General features: G+C 47.8%; 1 protein-coding gene across 1 annotated transcript in view; it reads right to left on the reverse strand.

Annotated features, from left to right (window-relative positions):
* The window catches only part of LOC135219445 (spindle assembly abnormal protein 6 homolog), a gene marked incomplete in the record, with an annotated part of 207,012 nt that overhangs the window by 154,515 nt on the left and 30,418 nt on the right, over positions 1-22,079 (reverse strand). Inside the window, 1 exon segment of the mRNA XM_064256236.1 lies at positions 902-1,086. Within this exon segment, the coding sequence (XP_064112306.1) occupies positions 902-1,086 (185 nt within the window).

Genomic DNA, 22,079 nt, shown 5'->3' on the forward strand with positions numbered 1-22,079 from the left:
AATACCAACTAAGAGAGATGGTAGGAGGGCTAAACTAGCTAAAACTCGATGTAAAAGACAATGAACGTAACATAGAAAGCCCATAAGTATAAGAAGTCCCAGTATGGAGGACCGGGAATTCTTAACGAGGCAGCATGGCGCCACCACGAGACAACCGGAAACCGTATATGACCTATTAGGAGGAAAATACTGGTACCCGGAAGATAAAAATAAAAATGTGGTAAAAACATTACTTATGAGTTACTTAACTTAGCCGTTGCAATTGCAGAGCGTTCCATGGTGAAGAATAGGATAATCCGAAATTAGCACAGCACAGAAAAATAATGCGTCTGACGCTAGCGCTAATAATTAAGGATGTCCGCTAGGGGCGCTGCTGTCCGTGGGCGTCCTCTAGTAGTAGTAGTAGCGGCTGCATCGCCCGTTGGTATCAGCTCTCTCTTAAGGGGATTCTGATTGGAAGTTTCTAATTGGTGAATGTCTCGTGGTAGTGATTCCCACTCGCCCTATTACCATACGACACTTCTTTTTAAGAGTGAGCGAGTCAGTTTTACTGACATTTTCTTAATTTTGTTTTTCTCTGGTAATTTTAGATTAATTTTACCTAGAAAGAATGATATTAAGGATCCTTTCATAGGCCGACACGAGCTGAGCCCAGAAAAGTTATTATGTTTAAAAGGTGATATAGTATTACTTGGCTTGATTTGAAACTAGTGGTGTTGCATGCTACTATTCATATTCAGTATTGTGTATTCTCTGTTCTAAATCATATAATGTGCCTTCAAATTAATGACTGGCAGCTTGTGGTATGCAGCCTTTCAGCTCATCAAATTTATATGTATCTCCTAATATGTACATAATATATAATTTTTAGAGAATTTGTTTACAAAATGGAATGGCTTACCTTGGAGAACTGGTCTGGTTTTCTCTGATGCAAGTGTTAACTAGTTCCACAAACTTGTGAGGAAAGGCTGTGAAATCTATGAGTAAACCCTGATGTTGTCGAAGTGATTGATAATCATCTTCACAAACAATACATGTATAGAGCATAAATGGATCTTGTTCATCAGTTAAACGGACTAACAGCTCCTGAAAGTGTAAAAATGGGTGATTTACATATTAGCTACAACAACTCTATCATTCAAAATAATTATACCACTAAGTTATAACGACAAATTTAAACATTAAAATATAATCAACCTGCTACTAAGTGGAGGGAAGCACATTACTTTTCAGTGTATGAAGTAAAAAATATCCGACTCTCACATTAAGGCTGAAATGCTGCAACTCCACTAGTTGCAGCATTCAAAGAATTACTTGGAGGCTGAACATGTTGTCCTAAACTGGTAGTATTTGACACCATTTCTCCAGTCCCCTCTACATCATTTACCCGGCTTTACTGCACAACACTTTAGAAAAATGATAAATTTTAAATAAATTTGTATTTTTCATTGTTACCAAACCTGATGTTTTAACAATAGGATAATCTTCTTTTGCCAGCTGGAAACCGGTTAAAAACAATCAAAGATTGTAAAGCACGGAATCTGTAGCATCTGGCAACTCCTTACTCCTTATGCATATAAGAGGTGGAAACTGGTCACCAACCAGGCATAGAACACCATGATGCATCAGTCTTTCCCCCAACCCAGAAAAAGAGAGGGGTAGCTAGAGATGGGGAGTATAAGGTTAGGACCTCAGGTTTGTTAGCTATGAAAAATGATATTGTTCTAAAGGGTCCACAATAATACAAAGTGTAAAAAGTCCGTGTATAATTTTGAAGACTTTACAGAAAGCTTTCGAACCCTTCCCTGGGTTCATCTTCAGTCCAAATGAACAAAAAGTTACGACAAGTACAGAGGTAAATTTAAAAAACAAGTGTCGTTGAAGATCGTTGACAACGGTCGTTAGCTCGTTAATGGGCCAGGTGAAGAAAGAGGGTAGTTAACAACAACTAGGTGATACCCTCTCCCCTATCAATCCTTCTGGCTGCAATCCTGTTGGATCTTCGTACAGGTTGTTGCAACATTACATGAAGTCCTTCATCCTTATTGTGGACCCTTTAGAACATTATATATACTCTCGTGATAGAGAGTTTTTCCCTACTAAAATTTTCCACGTTTACATTAATTTTAAATCGAGAACATGGATATCTATTTTACCTCACAAGAAGAGCTGTTGACATACCGGTTGGTGGTGCTCCGTTGGACCAGGTGGCTCAGAAGGAAGAATCAGCTGGCCTTCCTCCACAGATGCTTGGAGGAACATATCTTACCTAAGTCTTTTGTAATCTGCTCTCGTACCTCCTTCCTGGGAGAAGAGTTTCCTGAATTTGCCAGATATCTCCTTCAAGACAAAATACAGGAAGCTAAATGGGATGTCGAGGTCTTACATCTGGAATTACGCTCATCACTCAGAGAACTTCGAGACCATCTACAATCTGCCAGATTCGAGGGTGCCAGGCAAAGAGCAGGTGAGGTAGTTGCCGCTAGGGCCAGGGATCATAAACAGAGCCTACATAACAAATTAATGCGTGCACTAGATTATTCAAAATGGGACTATTCTACTAATAAAGTAAATAATCTTTCCACAGTTTTATTAAATAAAGAACAACTTGAAGTTCTTAACTTGGTTATGGGTTTTTGTACTGGCACAGACAAACTTGATGTACTAAACTCTATTAGTAGTATTAATTTGTTTAATTCTAAATACCCAGACTTTACTATAAATTTCTTAAAAGGTGCTATCCTAAATGATAATATAAATAATAGCTACTTTAATGTATTACCTAAAAGGCACCAACTGGCACTAGCTTCCTTAAAAAGAAACAAAAGAAATCATGATCATGAGAGCTGATAAAGGAGGAGCTACAGTAGTCATAAACACAAGTGATTATTTGGAGAAAGCTTATGCCCTTTTAAATGATACCCAAACTTATCTCACACTGCGGTCCCCACCCATTGCCACCAAAATGCAACAAGAATTTAATAGAAAACTTAGAAAAGTAGCCAATACCCTTTCTGATCCTCTGCACAAAGAATTAGTCTTATCAAAAATCTCTTCAAGGCCTTACTTTTATGGTGTTCCTAAGGTTCACAAACCTGGGTGCCCCCTCAGGCCTATTATTGCTGCTTGTGGTTCAACCGCAACACACACATTAGGCAGAGTGGTTGGCTCAGGTTCAGATTCAGTTTCTTGGCACGTTCTCAAGTGCTCATTTACAGCATTCATTCCAGTTTATAACAGCGGTCAAAGATAGTTAATTGGGTAGATTGGGCGAGGATGGCGAGTTTAGATGTTACGGCATTATTTACCAACGTTCCATTAGATTACGTGATCACAAAGTTACAGGAAGAACATGATCAAGGTAATGTGACTTTCCCCATTCCCGCGGAGCAGTTTTTCTCCCTTATCAGATTATGTGTCTCGTCCACTGTATTCCAATTCAATAATCAGGGATTTGCTCAAAAAGAAGGTGTAGCCATGGGCTGTCCCCTGTCCTCGCTAACATTTGCATGGAGTTTGTGGAAAAAGAAATTTTAAACAGGTGTGATGAAGAAACAAAACCAGTTTTATGGGCGAGATATGTGGATGAAAAGCTAAAGAAACTAGTAGAAATAGCAAATAGCATTTTACCATCAATTAAGTTCACAACAGAAGTAGAAGTGGATTCTAAATTACCGTTTTTAGAAGTTTTTGTGTACAGGGACTGTAATAGCCAGAGGTACAAATTTTCAGTTTACCGGAAATCTACCAATTCCAAGAGTTATGTCCACTTTTATTCTTTTCACTCAAAAGAAATAAAATGGTAACGTTATAATGAATTTTGCTTTATGCGCATTCAGAATTTGCGACTCGAATATATAGACGGTGAAACTTAAACACATCACGGCTACTTTTAGAGTCTCAGATATCCCCCTCACTTCATTGAGAAAGCAATCTCGCGAGCAAGGAAGGTTCGTTCTATGGACTGAGAGATAATACTAAGGAAAAACCAAAAAAGTATTGTCCCTTCCCTTTAATCCAGAAGTAAAGAATATAAGTGGACATATCAACAAAAGTCAGAAGGAAACTAAAATTGTGTTTCAAATATGAAAAATACAATAAGACGTTCCCTCTTAAGAAACAATAACAATGATAAAAAATGACAATTTTGTCCAAATTGCATTTTTCCTAACTATACAAACCATGAGGTCCTTTTACAATAGGAAGGTACTAGCGGCAGCTGGATAGGTCGTAAGCTTTTCGAACAAGGGGTTCGGTAGTTAACTGCTTGTCCGACAGGCGCGCCGCGCGCGCGACTGGACTGGTAGGTAAACAAATCACTTTTGCTTTTGGCCCACAGCAAAAACTGCAGAGTGAGGGGGTGGCATAGAGGTGGGGGCTATGTGTAAAAGGACCTCAGGTTTGTATAGTTAGGAAAAATGCAATTTTGGACAAATTGTCATTTTTGTTCCGACACGGCATACAAACCTTCGGTCCTTTTACAATAGGAAGACTCACTTCTTGGTGGGAGGAATCTGAGTCTTTTGTGAACAGACTGGTGTTCGCCCAACCTTGGAATGCTCCCTGGTCGTAAGAGCGAGGGAGGATCCAAGCCTCTGTCCGATTGATCGGGTGTGCAACCGCAGGATCAATGGTCAGACCCTCTGGACCAAGTACTAAGAGAGAGGCAAGCGTATCTCTTCGTACCAGCAAACAAGAACAAGTTTCCTATTTGCAAGAGGCAACATAAAAGTTATGGTTTGTCTCTTGTGGCATCCACTTCCCCCCCCCCCCCCCCCTTGTAGGAGGAAGTGGTGGATATTCGCTCCCACATCCCTAGTGAAAGGGATAGGATGGGCTCTGTCGAGTAGCTCACCGGCATCTCGTCCTTATCCAGCAAGGTGATGACCGTATCCCTCTCTACCCACAGGTAGAGGGGTAGAAAAAGATAGGAAGAGAAGCCAGTCACTCTCTCATTCACTTATCTATTCTTACAGTCACACAGGACTCGATGCTGTTCAGCCTGCTAGGGTCTGGGTTAGCTAGACAACGTGTTGAGCAGCCACCACGGGGTCCTAAGGAAAACGATCCAAGGACCTGTGGGCAATATCCAAAAGGTAGAAGGAGGTGCCGTGGTCTGGTTGTACCAGACCCCTGCCTTCAGTACCTGCGCCACGGAGAAGTTCTTGTGTAACTCGAGGGAGTGTACTTCTAGGTCATCTTGGTGCTGACGAAGAGTCTTCAACACTCAGCCTGGGATGTCGAGTTTCTTCAGAAAGCGCGTCGCGCTTTCACAGGACAAAGCAGCATCTCCTTCGCATCGAAGGCGGTGAAGTCCATTAGGGAGGGGATTGTGAAGGACTCTAACCGATCGTCAGGAACCGAAGGGTTCAGAGTCTTCGCTACGAATTCGGTACGAAATCGAGCGTCACGAATCCCCATCCCCTGGATGCTTGACTTCGCAGGAAAAGTCATGCAATTACCTCAGAGGAAAAGAAGGGAATGGTCGTATGACCTATCCCTCTTCTCGACTTCCGGTGATGTCCTGTACCCATACTGGTCTATCCGTCTGCAGCGAGTTGTTGTTCTCGGTAGTGGATAGGACACCGACACTCAATGGTGGGTGTCGATGGTATGGGTACTGTGACAAGCCGTTAGGACGAAGAAAAGATTGTTATGGAACAACCGAACTAAGTCCACAGCGAAGTTCGTAACAGACTTGGGCGCTCTGACAGCTGCCTACTGACTGCGTTCGGTAGGAGGCAAGTTGTCCAAGCACCCGAGCAAGTCACGTGACCTTCGCCTTAAAAGGGTTATGCCAAGAGACTAAACAAATAATTTGTTCGTCACCGATGCCAGAAGGCAAGGTGATGACTCTCTTAAGGCATGTGCCCAACAGGCGAAAGTCAATTGCCTTCTAGAGACCGAGGTCCTTGATGGCAAGATATCTCATAGTATAGTTGATTCTCGGCTAAGGAGAAACAACACTATGTGACGTTGAAGACGAAGGTGTACAGAAAATGCAACCTACGTCTTCACAGCTGAACCGAGAGAAGGATTCTCAAGATTCTGAACCTGTGCTACAAGACTTGAGAACGCTAACCGCTATTCATTGCTGTCCGGTGAGGATCGTAGTTGCAATAAAAGCGGACGCGCTTCCAGTAATGAAGACAGGGAACTACTGCCTGAAGAACTGCTTCTCATGGGCTGAAACATTTGGAAGTAGAGCTGTCAGGTCGGAGAGTAGGCGATGTCTTCTGACATATCTGTTAATTCGGGGCGAGCAATGAAATTGCACACCTACGAATACGAGATATTTGAAGACAAACTCAGATGTCTGCAAAAATCATTCGCATTATCGCGGTGCGATGCAGCGGTTGACTAGTACAGACTTCTGTTACCGTGCGGTAAACAGAAAGATGAAAGAGTCCAGAGATATCTCTGTTGAAAATTCTCGCAATGTCGAAGGCGATGAAATCGCAGCGTCACAGCAGTAGATGGTCCTTCATTATTGCGAGAATCCCCCCGTTAATCAGAGACCTAAGTCCATGATTGTTGGGCAGATATACGGTTTCGGTAGTCAATCCAACCAGGGGAGAGAGAGACGTAACCGACCGTGCATCTCCGAGACCTAGCTGATACTGAGCCGCTATCAGGCAGTTCAATACGCAGTAGCTCTCGGTGACTCGTCATCCCTGAGTTGCCAGGTAATCCATTATTCCACGAAGGAATGCGTTCGGCTAGAACCATCGAGCATAAAGAATACGCTCGAGCAAATTATATTTAACCGAAACGGATTTCGGTAAATACAAAAGCTGATTTGGTGTTGTCATGACAATACCAAGTATCTAAAATCGAAACTGATAACTGCTGGAGGTTGCAGGCAACCCCGAGTTGCAGTTCAATTAAGATACAATTCGTCTCGGTCACAAAACCGTAGAGTTAAACTACGGTATGCGCCTACCGGCCCCGGACAATTCAACTGCAAAAGAATCATGTCGCGAGGGTAATATAGTAAGTAGTATATTTGTAGGTTCTGTACCACGACCTCCATCCTAAAATCATTTTCCCCTCGAGGAATGAGAATAAGGATTGGAGATCGACCGCCTTCGTTCTCTAGTCAAGAGAGTGAAGAGAAGTCTTTCCCAAAGGAAAGCTTCAATGGTGAACAGAATACCGAAGACGATAGTTCAAGCCAAACTGGAAGTTCCCGTCCGTTCTTCTCTATTCCAGGTTAAGCGCCCTACTGTGAGATACTCTTCTTTCAGCAGCAGTCTTCTTCCAAATGCTAGAAATTACAGGAATTCGAGCATAAGCGAGGGTTCCCGATTATCGTGTAACAATTATCGGGGATTCTCGCTCACTTTGGACCGTGGTCTTGCCTAAGTGTTTGGAGATCGTAAAAAACTCGAACACTCTGAGTGCGCTAGAAATTCCGTAGAATTCTAAGCACTCTGCGAAACCCCCCACCGAATTCGTCAAATGATATCGGCTGGTGGTCCTCTCGATTCCCGTAGAAATCGAGAAAGGGGCAGGATCCCTCCTCAATGACCGGGGCTTACGTCGGTAGGACCCGAAGGTCCCCCCGGTAGCGCAGCCCCTAACGTGGGATCTTACAGAGAAATCTCTGTAGGATCCCTCCCCTTTCCCTCGTAGCCGTAAGGAGAGAGGGAATGGGGGAGGAATTGGATACTGGCTCGCCTTCCCAGCGGAACTAGCAGTTGGAGAAGAAAAGGAGCAGCCATCGCCTTACGGCGATGGCCTCTCAAGAGCCTGGGAAAACGTATCGTCAGGAGAAACGTTTTTCCCGAGGAGGGTTACGAAAAAAAAAAACTCATACTGTAGGTAAGTGTCTGCCGCCACTGTGAACGTCGTCTGGGTGGGCTGATCGAACACCTGACAGGAGAGAGCCGATACGTCCTCCGACTCATTCCAGTCCTCGTCGAGGTCGAAACCTCAGGAGGACCGAAGGGTATTCAAATACGTGTCTGAAGACACGTAGAAACGCCTCGTCGCAGTAGAGGAGGTGAAGTAGCTTGTTCGACCGCCAGAACTGAGAGAGCCTTCTTGTCCGGAGAAGAGAGACTACCTGGTTCAACACAGTCGGCAAGCTCCGATCGCGGCAGACCCACCGTCGATTTGGGTTCCCTCTCGGGTGCCCCAAAACGACTCGAGCCGAGACGTGGCTCTGCTGGTGGGAGCGGCGATCCTCCTTCCCGAGGTCATTGTGCTGACGAATCAGCGCCATAACCTCGGCAAAGTTCCTCTGGATCTCGGAAGTCACAGCATCTTGCAGAGTGGGACCCTTAACTTTGAAGCCCTTCGAACAAGAGCATATTCCGAGAACCTTCCTCCTAAGAAGGAACAGCGACAGCCCTCTCGGTCTTCCCCATCCACTTGCGCAATACGTCCTGGCCGTCCAAGAAACCGTGCCTGGCACATAGGGCGTCGTGGTGGGATCATGAGGGGCGCACCCCTCACGATCACTCCTCAATACCTCGCTCCTCTCGGTGTAACCCGAGGAGGTTGAAGGTACGGGAGAGGCAGACCTGACGCTCCCTCGTGCTCGCTGGCAGAACCAGCAGGCTTGGAGGGCTGCAGGCGATCGTCAACCCGCGGTGGCGATCGAGCTGCAGGCCTGGTCGAACCGTCTCGCTGTGGAGAACGGCTGGACTGAGCACAGCGGCCCCGATCTCGAGTGTCAGAAGAGCTGGTGCTGGTTGCCGTACCCGATCGCTCTCTGTGAGAGCGACGGTCAGGCGACCTGCAGGCTCCACTGTCACAGTGAGACCGGTGCTTTGTCCTCACGGCCACGTCACGTCGCTGGTTCCAGCCGTGGCTGCACCGGCGAACGGGAGGTACCCTCTTCCCAGCCTCAGCCCGTGGTCGGTCGTGGACCGTCACGTCCCGGGTAGCCAGCTGTTCGCCGCGAGAGTGAGAGCTGGTCTGGTGAGAGTCGCATGAGCGGCTGTCACCAGTCTTCCGCCCCGTGCCGTGAACCTGACGCTGAGCGGGCTCAGAGGTCTGGTTCCTGGCTGCACGGTCGCTGGTAGGCGACCGTACACTCGGTACCTCCCGCGACGAGAGGCCGAGACGGACCCTGATGCAGTGGCAGACCACTGACACCAGGCGAGGAAGTACCGGTGTTAGCCGGTACCCCTCTGGTCCCCGTAGTCTTTTCCTTCCTTGCGGAAGAAGAGACGTCCCCGCTCCCGAAGGAGCAGGAGGACCAGCGGAAGGAACCCTCCCGTCCCACCGAGGTGAGACGGGTCCCGAGGAAGCTCCCGAGGGAGACTTCTTAGGAGGGAGGAGGCAACCTTCTTCTTCCTCGGCTGTGAAGCCTTAGAAGTCGAAGGGAAGAGGCGGCAGCCGACGACGATGAAGAAGATGAAGACGACGACGACGACCACCTTCCTCCTCTTCTTCGTCAGCTTCCTCAGGACAGACGTAAGATCTGCTATCCAGGGCGGAGCCGGGGCTGCTGTAGCCGAAGCCACAGGGCCCGGACGCACCTGTACAGACAGACCAAAGTCTGGGGTAGTACCACCACGAACAGGGACGACATCAGCAGGTATGGGCATCTGGCAGGAACAGCACGCACAGCAGCACAGCATCGGTAGGGACAGCCAGCGCAGCAACGGCAGGGACAGCCAGCGCAGCAACAAGGCAGGGACAGCCAGCGCAGCAACTGCATGGACAGTCAGCCCAGAATCGGCAGGTACGGCAGGCAGCACCGAAACACAGGAAGTGGAGCAGCAGCCAGCAACATCCTGGTACCGGCGGCAGGTCCAGGGGCGAGCTCTAGGGCAGCGGAAGTGTGATCGCGGCAGCGCGGCAACCACGAGCGGCGGCGGCACGCCCCCCTCTCGGTACGGCGCACGGCAACTTCACAGCGGCTGTAGGCAAGACTGTTAGCCCCGTGAGGCGAGTACACCAGGTGAGGAGGGACGTCGTCACCTGGAGCGTGGTCACCACTCTATGGGTGACCGCAGTAGGCCCAGACATAGAACCGCAGCCCCATGGACACTAGCACGCCTGCAAATGGAAGGACGCCCCATACCTCACCAAGCGGTCCACCCTCGTGGCAGTAGCACCTGCGGAATAACAGTAATAGCGATTAGTGGGGGGGAAGTCCCCTCGCGCGGGGGGGTGAGCCCTCTCCGAAACGAGTGGAAGACCCCGAATACAATTGTACATCGGGCACTGAGCGCCCTCCCCCCGCGCTCGACGGATCGGGCGAGGAGAAGAACGCCGATAACCTCCCCCCCCCCAAGGGGAAGGGCCATCTGTGGGAGCTGAGCGGGGGGGCGGGGTTCTCGTTTCCCCACCCCCTGCACAGCACCCATGTACCCAACAATAATATAAAGAGCCCGAGAGCAATCGTGCCATCGGCCCGAATGCAAGGGCATAAGGATCAATTCCTGACTGAGCGGAACTTGAACCAAATAATATTGATGCAATCAATAATAAAAGGAATAAAATGAAAAAGAATCTTGCATTACGATTCACTTCACAATGAATAAGGGCTCGGATCGAGCGCATTTGGCGCCCTCGGTACCGAGCGCAAGGGTAAAAGGATCCATTCCTTACCTTTATGGATCAAGGTTTATGAAACCTTGATCCATAATGAATTGATGCAATCAAAATATATATGAAAATGAAAAGAATACTGCGCTTGCGATTCCACTTCATACAATAAAAAGGGGGCGGGGAAGGATCAATTCCGGGAAATAGCGGAAAACATTGATCCCCGTAAACAATGCAATCTCAATAAAATATGAAAATGAAAAAGAACTGCACTTGCGATTTCACTTCATTCAAATAAAAAGGGGAAAAGGATCAATTTCCGGGTAAGCTCGGAAACTGATCCAAAATGAGTATTGCTACAATCAAAATAAATATATGAAAATGGAAAATGAAAAAGAATACTGTACTTGCGATTCCACTTCCATACAGAATCAGTTTCCGTGCCGAGCGCATTCGCGCGGAACATAGCATACAGGTCAAAAAAAAAAAAAAAAAATATAAATGAAAAAAGAGCACTTACTTACGATTTTCATCTACACATTCCAACCAAAATATACGCTCGGAGCGAGCGCTCTCCCGCCCTCGGCACCGAGCATACACAATACGAGGATCATTTCTGGGAAAATGAATTCCCGCACTTACGCCCTTCAGTCCCGGCACTCGGGTAATCGGAGGGCGTGTGAAACCAAGATCCTTTAATTCACAATTGAATTCAATGGAAATAAATATGAAATGATTGTACTTACAATTTTGTTTCACTAGATAAATAGAAAAAGAAAAACACAATCATGCGAAAGCAACGACGATGAAGCGGGCAGAGCGATGATACACGTCCACACGCCAGCAGGCCGAAAGCAAAAGTGGTTTGTTACCTACCAGTCGCGCCGCTTGCGCGCCTGTCGGACAAGCAGTTAACTACCGAACCCCTTGTTCGAAAGCTTACGACCTATCCAGCTGCCGCTAGTACCTTCCTATTGTAAAAGGACCGAAGGTTTGTATGCCGTGTCGGAACAATCCCATAGTCCCAGGCGCGTTTACAAACTACCGTGTATGGGAGTTGTAATAGTAAATATTTTGGTGAAAGTGGACGGGGACTAGATATATGTTTAGGCGAACATAAGCGAGCTTATGAACTACAATCACAAAACAGCGCAATAGTAGCACATGCATTCAGGAATGATCATAGACCCAACTGGAACAAGGCTAAAATTATCTTTAAAAGTAACAATGTAAATGTCAGACGACTAGTCGAGGGAGCTGCTATAAGTTTGGGAGAATCATTCAAGGGAAACAAGTCTTTTGTCAACGAAGACCCATTTGTTAATTTTTATATTACTAGTATGTTTTTAAAAGATTTTAACTGTAGGACAGGCTCTGTTTTTCCCTCTCCTGATGCTGCCTCTGCCTTGCCTCTTCCAGTCCAGGTAACCGCTGCCCCGGGGGAGTCTGATAACGGTGCCCAATCTACGCCCTTGGATGAAGGACTTCACGTAATGTTGCAACAACCTGTACGAAGATCCAACAGGATTGCAGCCAGAAGGATTGATAGGGGAGAGGGTATCACCTAGTTGTTGTTAACTACCCTCTTTCTTCACCTGGCCCATTAACGAGCTAACGACCGTTGTCAACGATCTTCAACAATTCTTGTTTTTTAAATTTACCTCTGTACTGTCGTAACTTTTTGTTCATTTGGACTAAAGATGAACCCAGGGAAGGGTTCGAAAGCTTTCTGTAAAGTCTTCAAAATTATACACGGACTTTTTACACTTTGTACTATTGTGGACCCTTTAGAACATTATATATACTCTCGTGATAGAGTTTTTCCCTACTAAAAAAATGATATTGTTATGATACAATAAAGTTTGTTCATACTTACCTGGCAGATATATATATAGCTGTATTCTCCGAAGTCCGACAGAATTTCAAAACTTACGACACACGTAGTGGGAGTCAGGTGGTTAGTACCCATTCCCGCCGCTGGGAGGCGGGTATCAGGAACCATTCCCATTTTCTATTCAGATTTTCTATTGCCACTGTCTCCTGAGGGGAGGTGGGTGGGTACTTTGAATATATATATCTGCCAGGTAAGTATGAACAAACTTTATTGTATCATAACAATATCATTTTGTTCATGAAGCTTACCTGTCAGATAGTATATATATAGCTAAATCCCACCTTTGGAGGTGGGGAGAGACATAATAGGATTTTAGTAAACATATACATGCAGATGATTGACATCTTGGTTCCTTACCTGTTAGCATAGCTGACTTCGTGATTACTGTCACCAAAGTCTGCTTCTGCTTTACTAGTCTCCAGCAAGGTAGTGACCTATGTAGCTGGTGAGTTCTAGATGATCTGTCAGCGGGGGCGTGACCACAATGCGACTAGACCATTTGACCATACAATGAGGGCAACGAAGCAAAAAATACCACCTGGCCTAGTCTACCAAAGGTTAAATCCCACATAACTAGGCTAAAGGAAGGGAGGTCCGCCTTAGGTGGTCGACCCTACAGCCATAAAAAACACAATAATTAAAAGCTCACCTAACCAACCTAAAGGATAGGATGAGCGTTACTTCCTGCCCCCAAAATAGTGTCTGCGGCGACGTATGGCCCAAGCGAATAGCAGTTCTCGTATGCTGTCTTCACCTCCCGCAGGTAGTGTGAAGCGAACACCGAGTTACTACGCCAAAAGGTGGCACTCAAAATGTCACCTAGTGCCATGTTTTTGTGAAAGGCTACCGAGGTAGAGATAGCCCTCACTTCGTGGGCGTTCACTCTAAACAGCCTCATATCACTGTCACTGCACGAAGAATGCGCCTCCTTGATGGTGTCCCTCAAGAAGAACGCTAGAGCGTTCTTAGACATTGGCAGATCTGGCCTTTTAACCGAACACCACAAGTTACCAGAAGGCCCTCTGCAATCCTTCGTCTTCTGCAAGTAGAATTTGAGAGCCCTGACAGGGCACAGGACTCTCTCTGGCTCCCGACCAACAATTTCGGCCATACCCTTAATCTCAAAAGTTTTAGGCCAAGGGTTTGACGGATTCTCGTTCTTCACCAGAAACGTCGGGCTCAAAGAACAAACGGCATTGTCGTTCTTGAAACCAACATGCTTACTCATAGCTTGGATTTCGCTAACTCTCTTCGCCGTCGCCAGAGCAGTTAGGAAAACAGTTTTTCTTGTCACGTCTCTAAGTGAAGCACTGTGAAGCGGCTTGAAACGGCTGGACATAAGGAACTTTAGAACTACGTCCAAGTTCCATGATGGTACTCTAGGTTGAGGTACCTTCGTTGTCTCGAAAGATTTTAGGAGATCGTGAAGGTCTCTGTCGTTAGACAAGTCCAGGCCTCTATGTCGAACGACTACAGACAACACACTTCTGTAGCCTTTTATCGTTGGGACTGCCAGCTTCAAGTCCTTCCTCAGGTAAAGGAGAAAGTCAGCGATCTGGCTCACAGACGTTGTGGTGGAGGAAATGCCCTTCTTCTTGCACCAGCTCCTGAAAGCGGCCCACTTCGATTGGTACACTGCAAGGGAGGAAGCTCTTCTTGCATTTGCAATCGCTCTTGCCACAGGTCTTGAAAAACCTCTCGCTCTGTGGTACCTCTCGAAGTGGGGCTGTCTGAGTAGATCTATCCTTGACGGAAGCGTCCTCGGGAAGTCTACTATGAAGGACATGACCTCTGTGAACCAGTTCGTCGCAGGCCAGAAGGGGGCGACTAGCGTCATCCTCGTCCCCTCTGAAGCTGCAAATTTCCTCAGAACTTCCCCTAGGATCTTGACCGGGGGAAAGGCGTAAAGGTCTAACCCTGTCCAGTCCCATAGCAGGGCGTCTATTGCTACTGCTCCTGGATCCAGCACCGGGGAGCAGTAAAGCGGAAGTCTCTTCGTTCTCGACGTCGTGAAGATGTCCAGGAGAGGACATCCCCACAAGTTCCACAGCTCCTGGCATACATCTTGATGTAGGGTCCATTCGGTCGGCAGCAGCTGACCTTGCCGACTGAGGAGGTCTGCACAGACGTTCTCGATGCCTGCGATGAACCTCGTAAGGTTCGTCACGCCGCATGCCCTCGCCCACAACAAGATCTCCTTCGCTAGAGAGAACAGGGACCAAGAGTGTGTTCCTCCCTGCTTCTTGATGTATGCCAGAGCTGTGGTGTTGTTTGAGTTGATTTGCACAACCCGGCGAGAGACTTTGTCTTGAAAGAACTGGAGCGCAAGATGAATTGCTGTCAGCTCCTTGAGGTTTATGTGCCAGGACACCTGTTCCCCTCTCCAGGTGCCTGACACTTCCTCCCCTCCTAGTGTTGCTCCCCACCCCGTGGAAGACGCGTTGGAGAACAACACTAGGTCGGGGCTCTGAAGCTTGAGGGAAACTCCTTCCGCCAGCTTCGAAGGATCGAACCACCATCTTAGGTGTTCTTTCACCTCTTTCGAGATCCTCAAGATCACATCCATGTCGTCCTCGTGATTCCAGTTGTCCGACAGGAAACACTGAAGAGGTCTGAGGTGCAGCCTCCCCAGGGAAACAAACTTCTCCAGCGAGGAAATGGTCCCCAGCAGACTCATCCATTCCCTCACCGAGCATGATTCTTTCCCCCAGAAAGGCCGACACTTTGTTTAAGCATTGCTGCTGACGTCCCTGGGACGGAAAAGCCCGAAAAGCCACTGAATCCATCTGAATCCCCAGATAAACGATGGACTGCGTTGGGGTCAGATGTGACTTTTCGAAATTCACCAGAAGTCCCAGGGACTTCGTTAACCTCAAAGTCGTATGAAGGTCCTACAGACACCGGTCTTTCGAAGAGGCTCGAATAAGCCAGTCGTCTAGGTAGAAAGAGATCCTGAAGTTCGACAGATGAAGCCACCTCGCCACGTTCTTCATCAACAAGGTGAAGACCATCGGGGCCGTGCTCAACCCGAAGCAGAGAGCCCTGAATTGAAATACCTTCCCCTTTAGGACAAACCGCAGGTACTTCATGGACTGGGGATGGATCGGGACATGGAAATATGCGTCCTGGAGATCTAAGGACACCATCCAATCCCCCGGTCTTAAGGCCCCAAGAACTGACTGAGGCGTCTCCATCTTGAACTTCTGCTTGGCGACAAAGAGGTTTAGACTGCTTACATCTAACACCGGTCGCCACCCTCCCGACTGTTTCGGCACCAGGAACAGTATAATGTAAAAGCCCGGGGATTCCAGGTCCAAAACCTGTTCGACTGCTCTCTTCTCGAGCATCTGCTCGAGCAGATCGTAAAGTATCCGTTGTTTTTCCCCATGGTAAAGGGCGACATATCCCTGGGTGTCGTACACAGCGGGGGTGGTTTCAGGAAAGGGATCCTGTAACCCTTCTCTATGATACTGAGTGACCAGTTGACCGCATCTCTCTCTCTCCAGGCTTCCGCAAATAAAAGAAGTCTGGCTCCTACCGGTGACTGAAGGACTTCTTGCTCATTTCTTGCCCCTGGGTTTCGCAGGGGCTCTGCCTCTGGGAAGGCCTCTTCCTTGAGGAGACGGTTTCGAGGAAGATCCGCCTCGAAAGGGCTTCGGTTTCTTCGAAGCTTGAACTCCCGACGTCGAAGGTACTGCAGGTCGTCGAGAAGATTGGGCAAGCAGGTCCTGAGTAGCTTTCTCTTGCAAGCTGACTGCAAGATCTTTAATCATAGCCTGAGGGAAGAGATGGTCCGAAAGAGGGGCAAACAACAACTCCGCCCTCTACGAGGGAGAAACTGACTTCGCCGTAAAGTTACAGAAGAGGGCTCTCTTTTTCAAGAGTCCGGCGCAAAAGTGTGAAGCCAGCTCCTCCGAACCATCCCTGACGGCCTTGTCCATACACGACATGACGCTGGACAGCTCCCCCAGGCTAATCGAGTCTGGACTCCTTAACTGGATATCAAGTACTCCCAGACACCAGTCCAAGAAGTTAAAAACCTCTAACGTGCGAAAGAGGCCTTTCAGATGGTGATCCAACTCTGAGGTCGTCCAAGTCACTTTAGCGGATGAAAGAAGTGACCTCCTCGAAGCGTCCACTAGACTGGCGAAGTCCCCCTGAGCGGAGGAGGGAACTCTCAGACCGACGTCCTTTCCTGTCTCGTACCACATGGCTGCCTTACTGCTAAGTCTTGAAGACAGTAGAGCAAAAGAGGTCTTCCCTTGCGCTTTCCTTGACTCCATCCAGTCGTGGACCTTGCGAAAAGCTCTCTTAGTAGAAAGGGACTTCTTCATCTTCACAAAACCCGTGGTCTTACTGGCTTTCGAAGACGAAAGTTGAGAAGGAGGAGAGCGGCGGGCAGAGGGTTGGAACGTATCTCCAAACGCGGTCCGAAGAAGGCGGGTAAAAACCTGGTAATCTGAAGAAGCAGACGTAGTCGGTTGTTCATCGTTAGCTTCCTCTGAAGCGCTGCTCACCTCACCCTTTTCTGCAGGAGAGGTAGGCGGAACCACCGAAGGTAGAGGGAAAAGCCCTTTAGGTCCAAGCCTTAAACAAGAGCGTTGCTGAGACGACGAAGGCAACGCAGCGGAGTGAGTCTCTTGTTACAACTCCACAGCAGGTTGAGGAACTGAAGTAGAAGCTTCCTCTTGAAGGTGGGAAGAGTCTTGAAGATCGTCAAAACGAGCGCGCAAACGTCGGCGAGCGTCCACATCAGCGTCCATCCGAGCGTCAACAGAAGCGTCCAGCAAGGCATCACGCCTGGCGTCCTGACGAGCGTCAAAACAAGCGTCCCGATAGGCGTCCAAACTGTCCGAGATGTGGTCGAAGGAAAAGAGTCCATCCTTGCTTCTTGTGGTGTGTCATGCTTAGCAGCAAGAGAAGCGTCCTTCAAGGAAGAGTGAGAGACATCTCGTCGAGAAACTCGACTGCGCGAAGCAGCAGAGCGAACGTCGTGATCAGGCGACGGAGCGTCACGCAGCAAAGTAAGGGGAGCGTCCACAGGAGCAGGAAAGCAGTCCTTGCTCTGAGAGCTGCGATGTTGCTCCCTCTCAACAGAAGAACGTTTAGAAAAACGTTGCTCGTGCCCTCTAGATAGCCGCTGGGGAGCTGCACGAAATCTAGAGGGCGACGAAACAGGCGAAAGAGACGAGCGAGGAGAAGGAGAGGGAGACTGTCTGGTCCTCTTAAAGGGCAGTCTGTCATCCTTCCTCCGACGACGAGGTTCTGCCTCTCTCTTCGACAGCAAAGAAGCAAGTTGTTGCTGCATAGAGCGGATGATCTTCTTGGTAGGAGAAGACTCCCTCTCAGGAGAAGGGCTGATCCTGTGAGAAGGCAAGGGGCGAGGGATGCCTTCTTCCTTCTCACAGGAACCGCCACAGCATGATCCCTGGAGCGACTGAGGCGCTTGAAGGCGTCATCATCAGACGACGTCTTAGTCCTCTTCTGAGGCGGGAAGGCTGCGAAGCTATCCAGGGAAGACCGCAGATCAGGCGAAGCAACAGAACGTAAAGCGTCCCGCTCACAAAAGCTCCTCTTCAATGGGCGAGAGTCCGACCGAGAACTCCACCCCTTGCGCGGGGAGGAAGCCTCGGAGGACGAGAAGCACTCCTTAAGGAGGCGTGCACGCGCACGCTCCTTGGCAGCCTGGGAAGCGTCAACAGTAACTGCCGAAGGGACGTCAGATCGGTGGGGGTTCCCCGTAACCCTCCTTCGGCTTTCGACATGCCCTCTCCCTGAAACCTGGGAGTCCGGCAGAGGTCCCGGCCTAGAGGCGAAATAGGGCCGATCTGACGCCCCCTCCACAACACTAGGGGCACTATCCCTGCACTTGTATCACCTTTGCCTTCCAAGGCGAGCACTTTAGATTCCTGATTATGTAGTGACTCAAGAATCACAGAAAGGGCATTACCCTCCACAGACACTATTCCAGGGCCCGAAGGCGACCCTACAGGGTTACGAGTCGCAAATGCTACTGGAGGGTTAGTAGGAGAAAGATCAATGCCCTGACATTTACTATCTGAAACACTCTTGGAGGAAGACCTCCTAATCCTATCGCGCTCCAACTTGCGAACATAGGATTCATACGCCTTCCAACCAGAATCAGACAGACTTTCACACTCCTTGCAGCGATCATCAAACATACACACATGCCCTCTACAATTCTTGCATACAGTGTGTGGGTCTACTGATGCTTTCAGTAGCCTCACCCTACATTCCTCCTTACAACAAACCCTGGCGCTAGCCGAACTAGACCCAGAGAACTTAGTTTAAGGAACAATCAAGCCAAATTCTAATTCAGTCCACAAATAACGTGTGCCTAGCCACAGATCCAAAGTCAGAAAACCAAAAAATCAATCAGGATACTTAAGTAGCCAAAAGTTTCGAAAATCCAAAAACGGAGGTACTGAAAACAGATGTTTACAGTACCGGCGACAGAGAAAATCTGAATAGAAAATGGGAATGGTTCCTGACTCCCACTACGTGTGTCGTAAGTTTTGAAATTCTGTCGGACTTCGGAGAATACAGCTATATATATATCTGACAGGTAAGCTTCATGAACAAAATACAAATTGATTATGAATTTGTCACTTGTTCATATGCGGAACAAACCTTTGGTCTCAACAATAGGATAGACTTATACTTGGAGGGAGGTACAGGTATCCTAAGCCGGCAGGGAATTTAACCCACCTGACCACCCTTCCTAGAAGAACGATTTCTAAAGAAGGGGGTCCAAGCTTGTCAGTTAATAGAAAATAGGATATCTAAAATCTCAGCCGTCCGAGTTGAAATATGATATGACCAGATTCATTGCACTCCAGAAACAAAAGAAAACTGCCTGTTCAAGCAACAGCAAGCCACAGCAAGCCACAGAGGTTTGTCACCACTCCTCACTTGCCTTGCTAGAGAGAGGAACACTTGATATTGAATAGCAGATGTCTATTGCATAGTACAATACTGAATAGCAGATGTCTATTGCATAGTACAATACAAAACCACCACCAGTATGACCACCATACTCACCTGTATCAGACCAGTTCCAGCATATGATATGTTTATTTTCAACCCACCCGTAGGAAGAAGAAAGGAAAAGAGAAAGAAAGAGGCCAGCCTACTCACTCATTCTCTCTTCCACACAATCATCTTTGATAAGATACAAACTGTCCTGCCAGGGGCACTGAGTGAATTACACAACTTGTTGGGCAGCCACCACCGGACCCAAGGAAAGTGTCCAAAGACCTGTGGGCAACGTCCTTTAGGTAAAAGGAAGTGAACGTGGATTGACATAGCCAAGAACCAGCGCTAAAAATTCTATGAAAAGAAAAGTTTTTTTAAATGCCAAAGATGAACTTATACCTCTGATGCCATGTGCTCTAGCCTCCACAGACTCAGTGACAGAACTAGCATGTGAAGAGTATGACTGTTCAATCGTCTTGCGTAACCAGAATGAAATGGTGTTCTTGCACACTTCCCTTCTCAACTGACCTGTGCTAACAAAAAGTCTACAGCACCTAGCCCTTAGGTGACGAGTCCTCTTTAGATAGCATCGCAGTGCTCTGACAGGGCAAAGCAAGAGCTCTTGAGGATCATTGTCCACAAAGACATTTGGTGAGGGAATAGAAAATGAGGTAAATCTGTCATAATGCACTGAGAAATTCTGGGTTTTAGACACGAATTCCAGAACAAATTCAAAGGCCATAGACCCCCAATCCCTGGTGTATTTAACATCATAACTCACGCCATGAAGATCCCCAACTCTTTTCGAAGAAGCCATGGCCAACAGAGAAACCATCTTTAGAGTCAGATTCCTGTCAGATGACCAACGTATGAGCTCAAATGCTCAAGTGAGACTTCTCAGGGATAAAGAAAGATCCTACGTAGGACACTTGAGTTTTCCTGGAGAACAGGATTGTTCGAAACTCCTGAACAATAAGATTTCCCAGGATGATGAGATGTCCCCGCCTTTCATGTGCAAAACTAAGGCCAAGGCTGCTCTGTAGCCTCTGATAGCTGAAACAGAAAGACCTTTCTCAACCCTGAAGAAGATCAGAAAATCCGCTATCCGCTGAACAGCTCGAGTGGAGAGAAACCTCGGACGACACCAATCACAGTAGACTGCCCATTTCCCTTGGTAAACTGCTGACAAAGATTTCCTGAGATGGCCTGACATCTGGCCCACAGCTTTTCTAGATAAACCTCTTGCTCAGAGATACTTGATAGTCTCCAGCCGTGAAGAGACAGGGACTCTTCTAATTAGTGACACCTTTCCACATGAGGTTGGTAAAGGAGCTGTTGCCATGGAGGAATATCTCTTGGAACCTCTGACAGAAGAGACCGAAGGTCCAGGAACCACTCCGTTTGAGGCCACAGAGGTGACACCAAGGTCATCCTGAGATTTCAAGAAATCATTACTCTGTTCAGGCAAAATGGAGGGAAGTCATACACCTCAAGATTGTCCCAAGGATGCTGCAAGGCGACCTCTGCCAGAGTAAGAGGATCCAGAACTGCCAAATAGTAAACCTCCCGCTTCCTGTTGAAGTGAGTGGCGAAGAGGTTTAGCATAGGCCTTCCCCAAACATAAAAATGCCTGTCAGCCACGTCCTGATGCAGAGACCACTCCATGCCCATGATTTGGTCTTGACAACTCAGCTTGTCGGCCACCACATCCCTCTTGCCTGGGATGCAGTACCTGGAGGAGAGCTCCACCGAGTTTGTGATCACCCACTGGTGTAGCTCTACTTTCATTGAATGGAGCTAAGGAGACACCAGACTCCCCTGTTTGTTCACATATGCAACCCCCGTGGTGTTATCTGACATCAGCACGACAGAATGACCCCTCTTCCCTCTCCCAGAATTCCCGCAGACCTAGGAAAGCTGCTTTCAACGCCAACATTTTGACGTGAAGCAGCTGGTCTTCCACACTCCAAACACCCGAGGCAAGGAGATCTCCCAGGTGAACACCCTCACCGTCGATGAAGGAATCTGAAAACAGGAGAAAGTCCGGAGGGGGAGAATGCAGGGACTCCCATCGTGAGACTCTGGACATCCAACCACCAACGAAGGTCTTTCCCCACCCCTTCCAACAGAGGAACTCTGCAGAGGGGAATCTCCCACCGGAGACCAGAAGTCCTTCAGCCTCCACTGAAGAGAGCGAAGGTGAAGGCAACCATGAAGGACTGGAAGTGGGCGGTTATCTGCCACCTACACTAGCAATAGCGGCGACACTGCGAATGTTTGAATTTTGGTCTGACAAGGTAGAGATCCTACAGCTCAATAATTGCTTGGTAAGACCCTGGAATAAAATACCAAAGCTTCAGCGCAACACTCATGTTTGTTTGATGGAGAACACCATGTGTTGAGGGGGAGTCCTGTTCACTTTCTCAGAGCAATACACTCAAGGATGAGCATGAAGATTTCACTGAAAGACTTCTCCCACTCTGATGTGATTCTGTAAGCAAGGGACCCTCAGCCCCTATAGGATCATTACAGACCAAATAGATCCTCCACTAGAATATTTTTCACAATGAACAATCAACCATGCGTGATACACAATGTAGTTCATAGATGGAGTACGTATATTCCTAACTCTATAGAAAGAACAGTATGATTGAGGGTCATCATCAAATGAAGACATGACCTT

Source organism: Macrobrachium nipponense, chromosome 1 (assembly GCF_015104395.2).
Source record: "Macrobrachium nipponense isolate FS-2020 chromosome 1, ASM1510439v2, whole genome shotgun sequence".
NCBI classification, from domain to species: Eukaryota; Metazoa; Arthropoda; class Malacostraca; order Decapoda; family Palaemonidae; genus Macrobrachium; species Macrobrachium nipponense.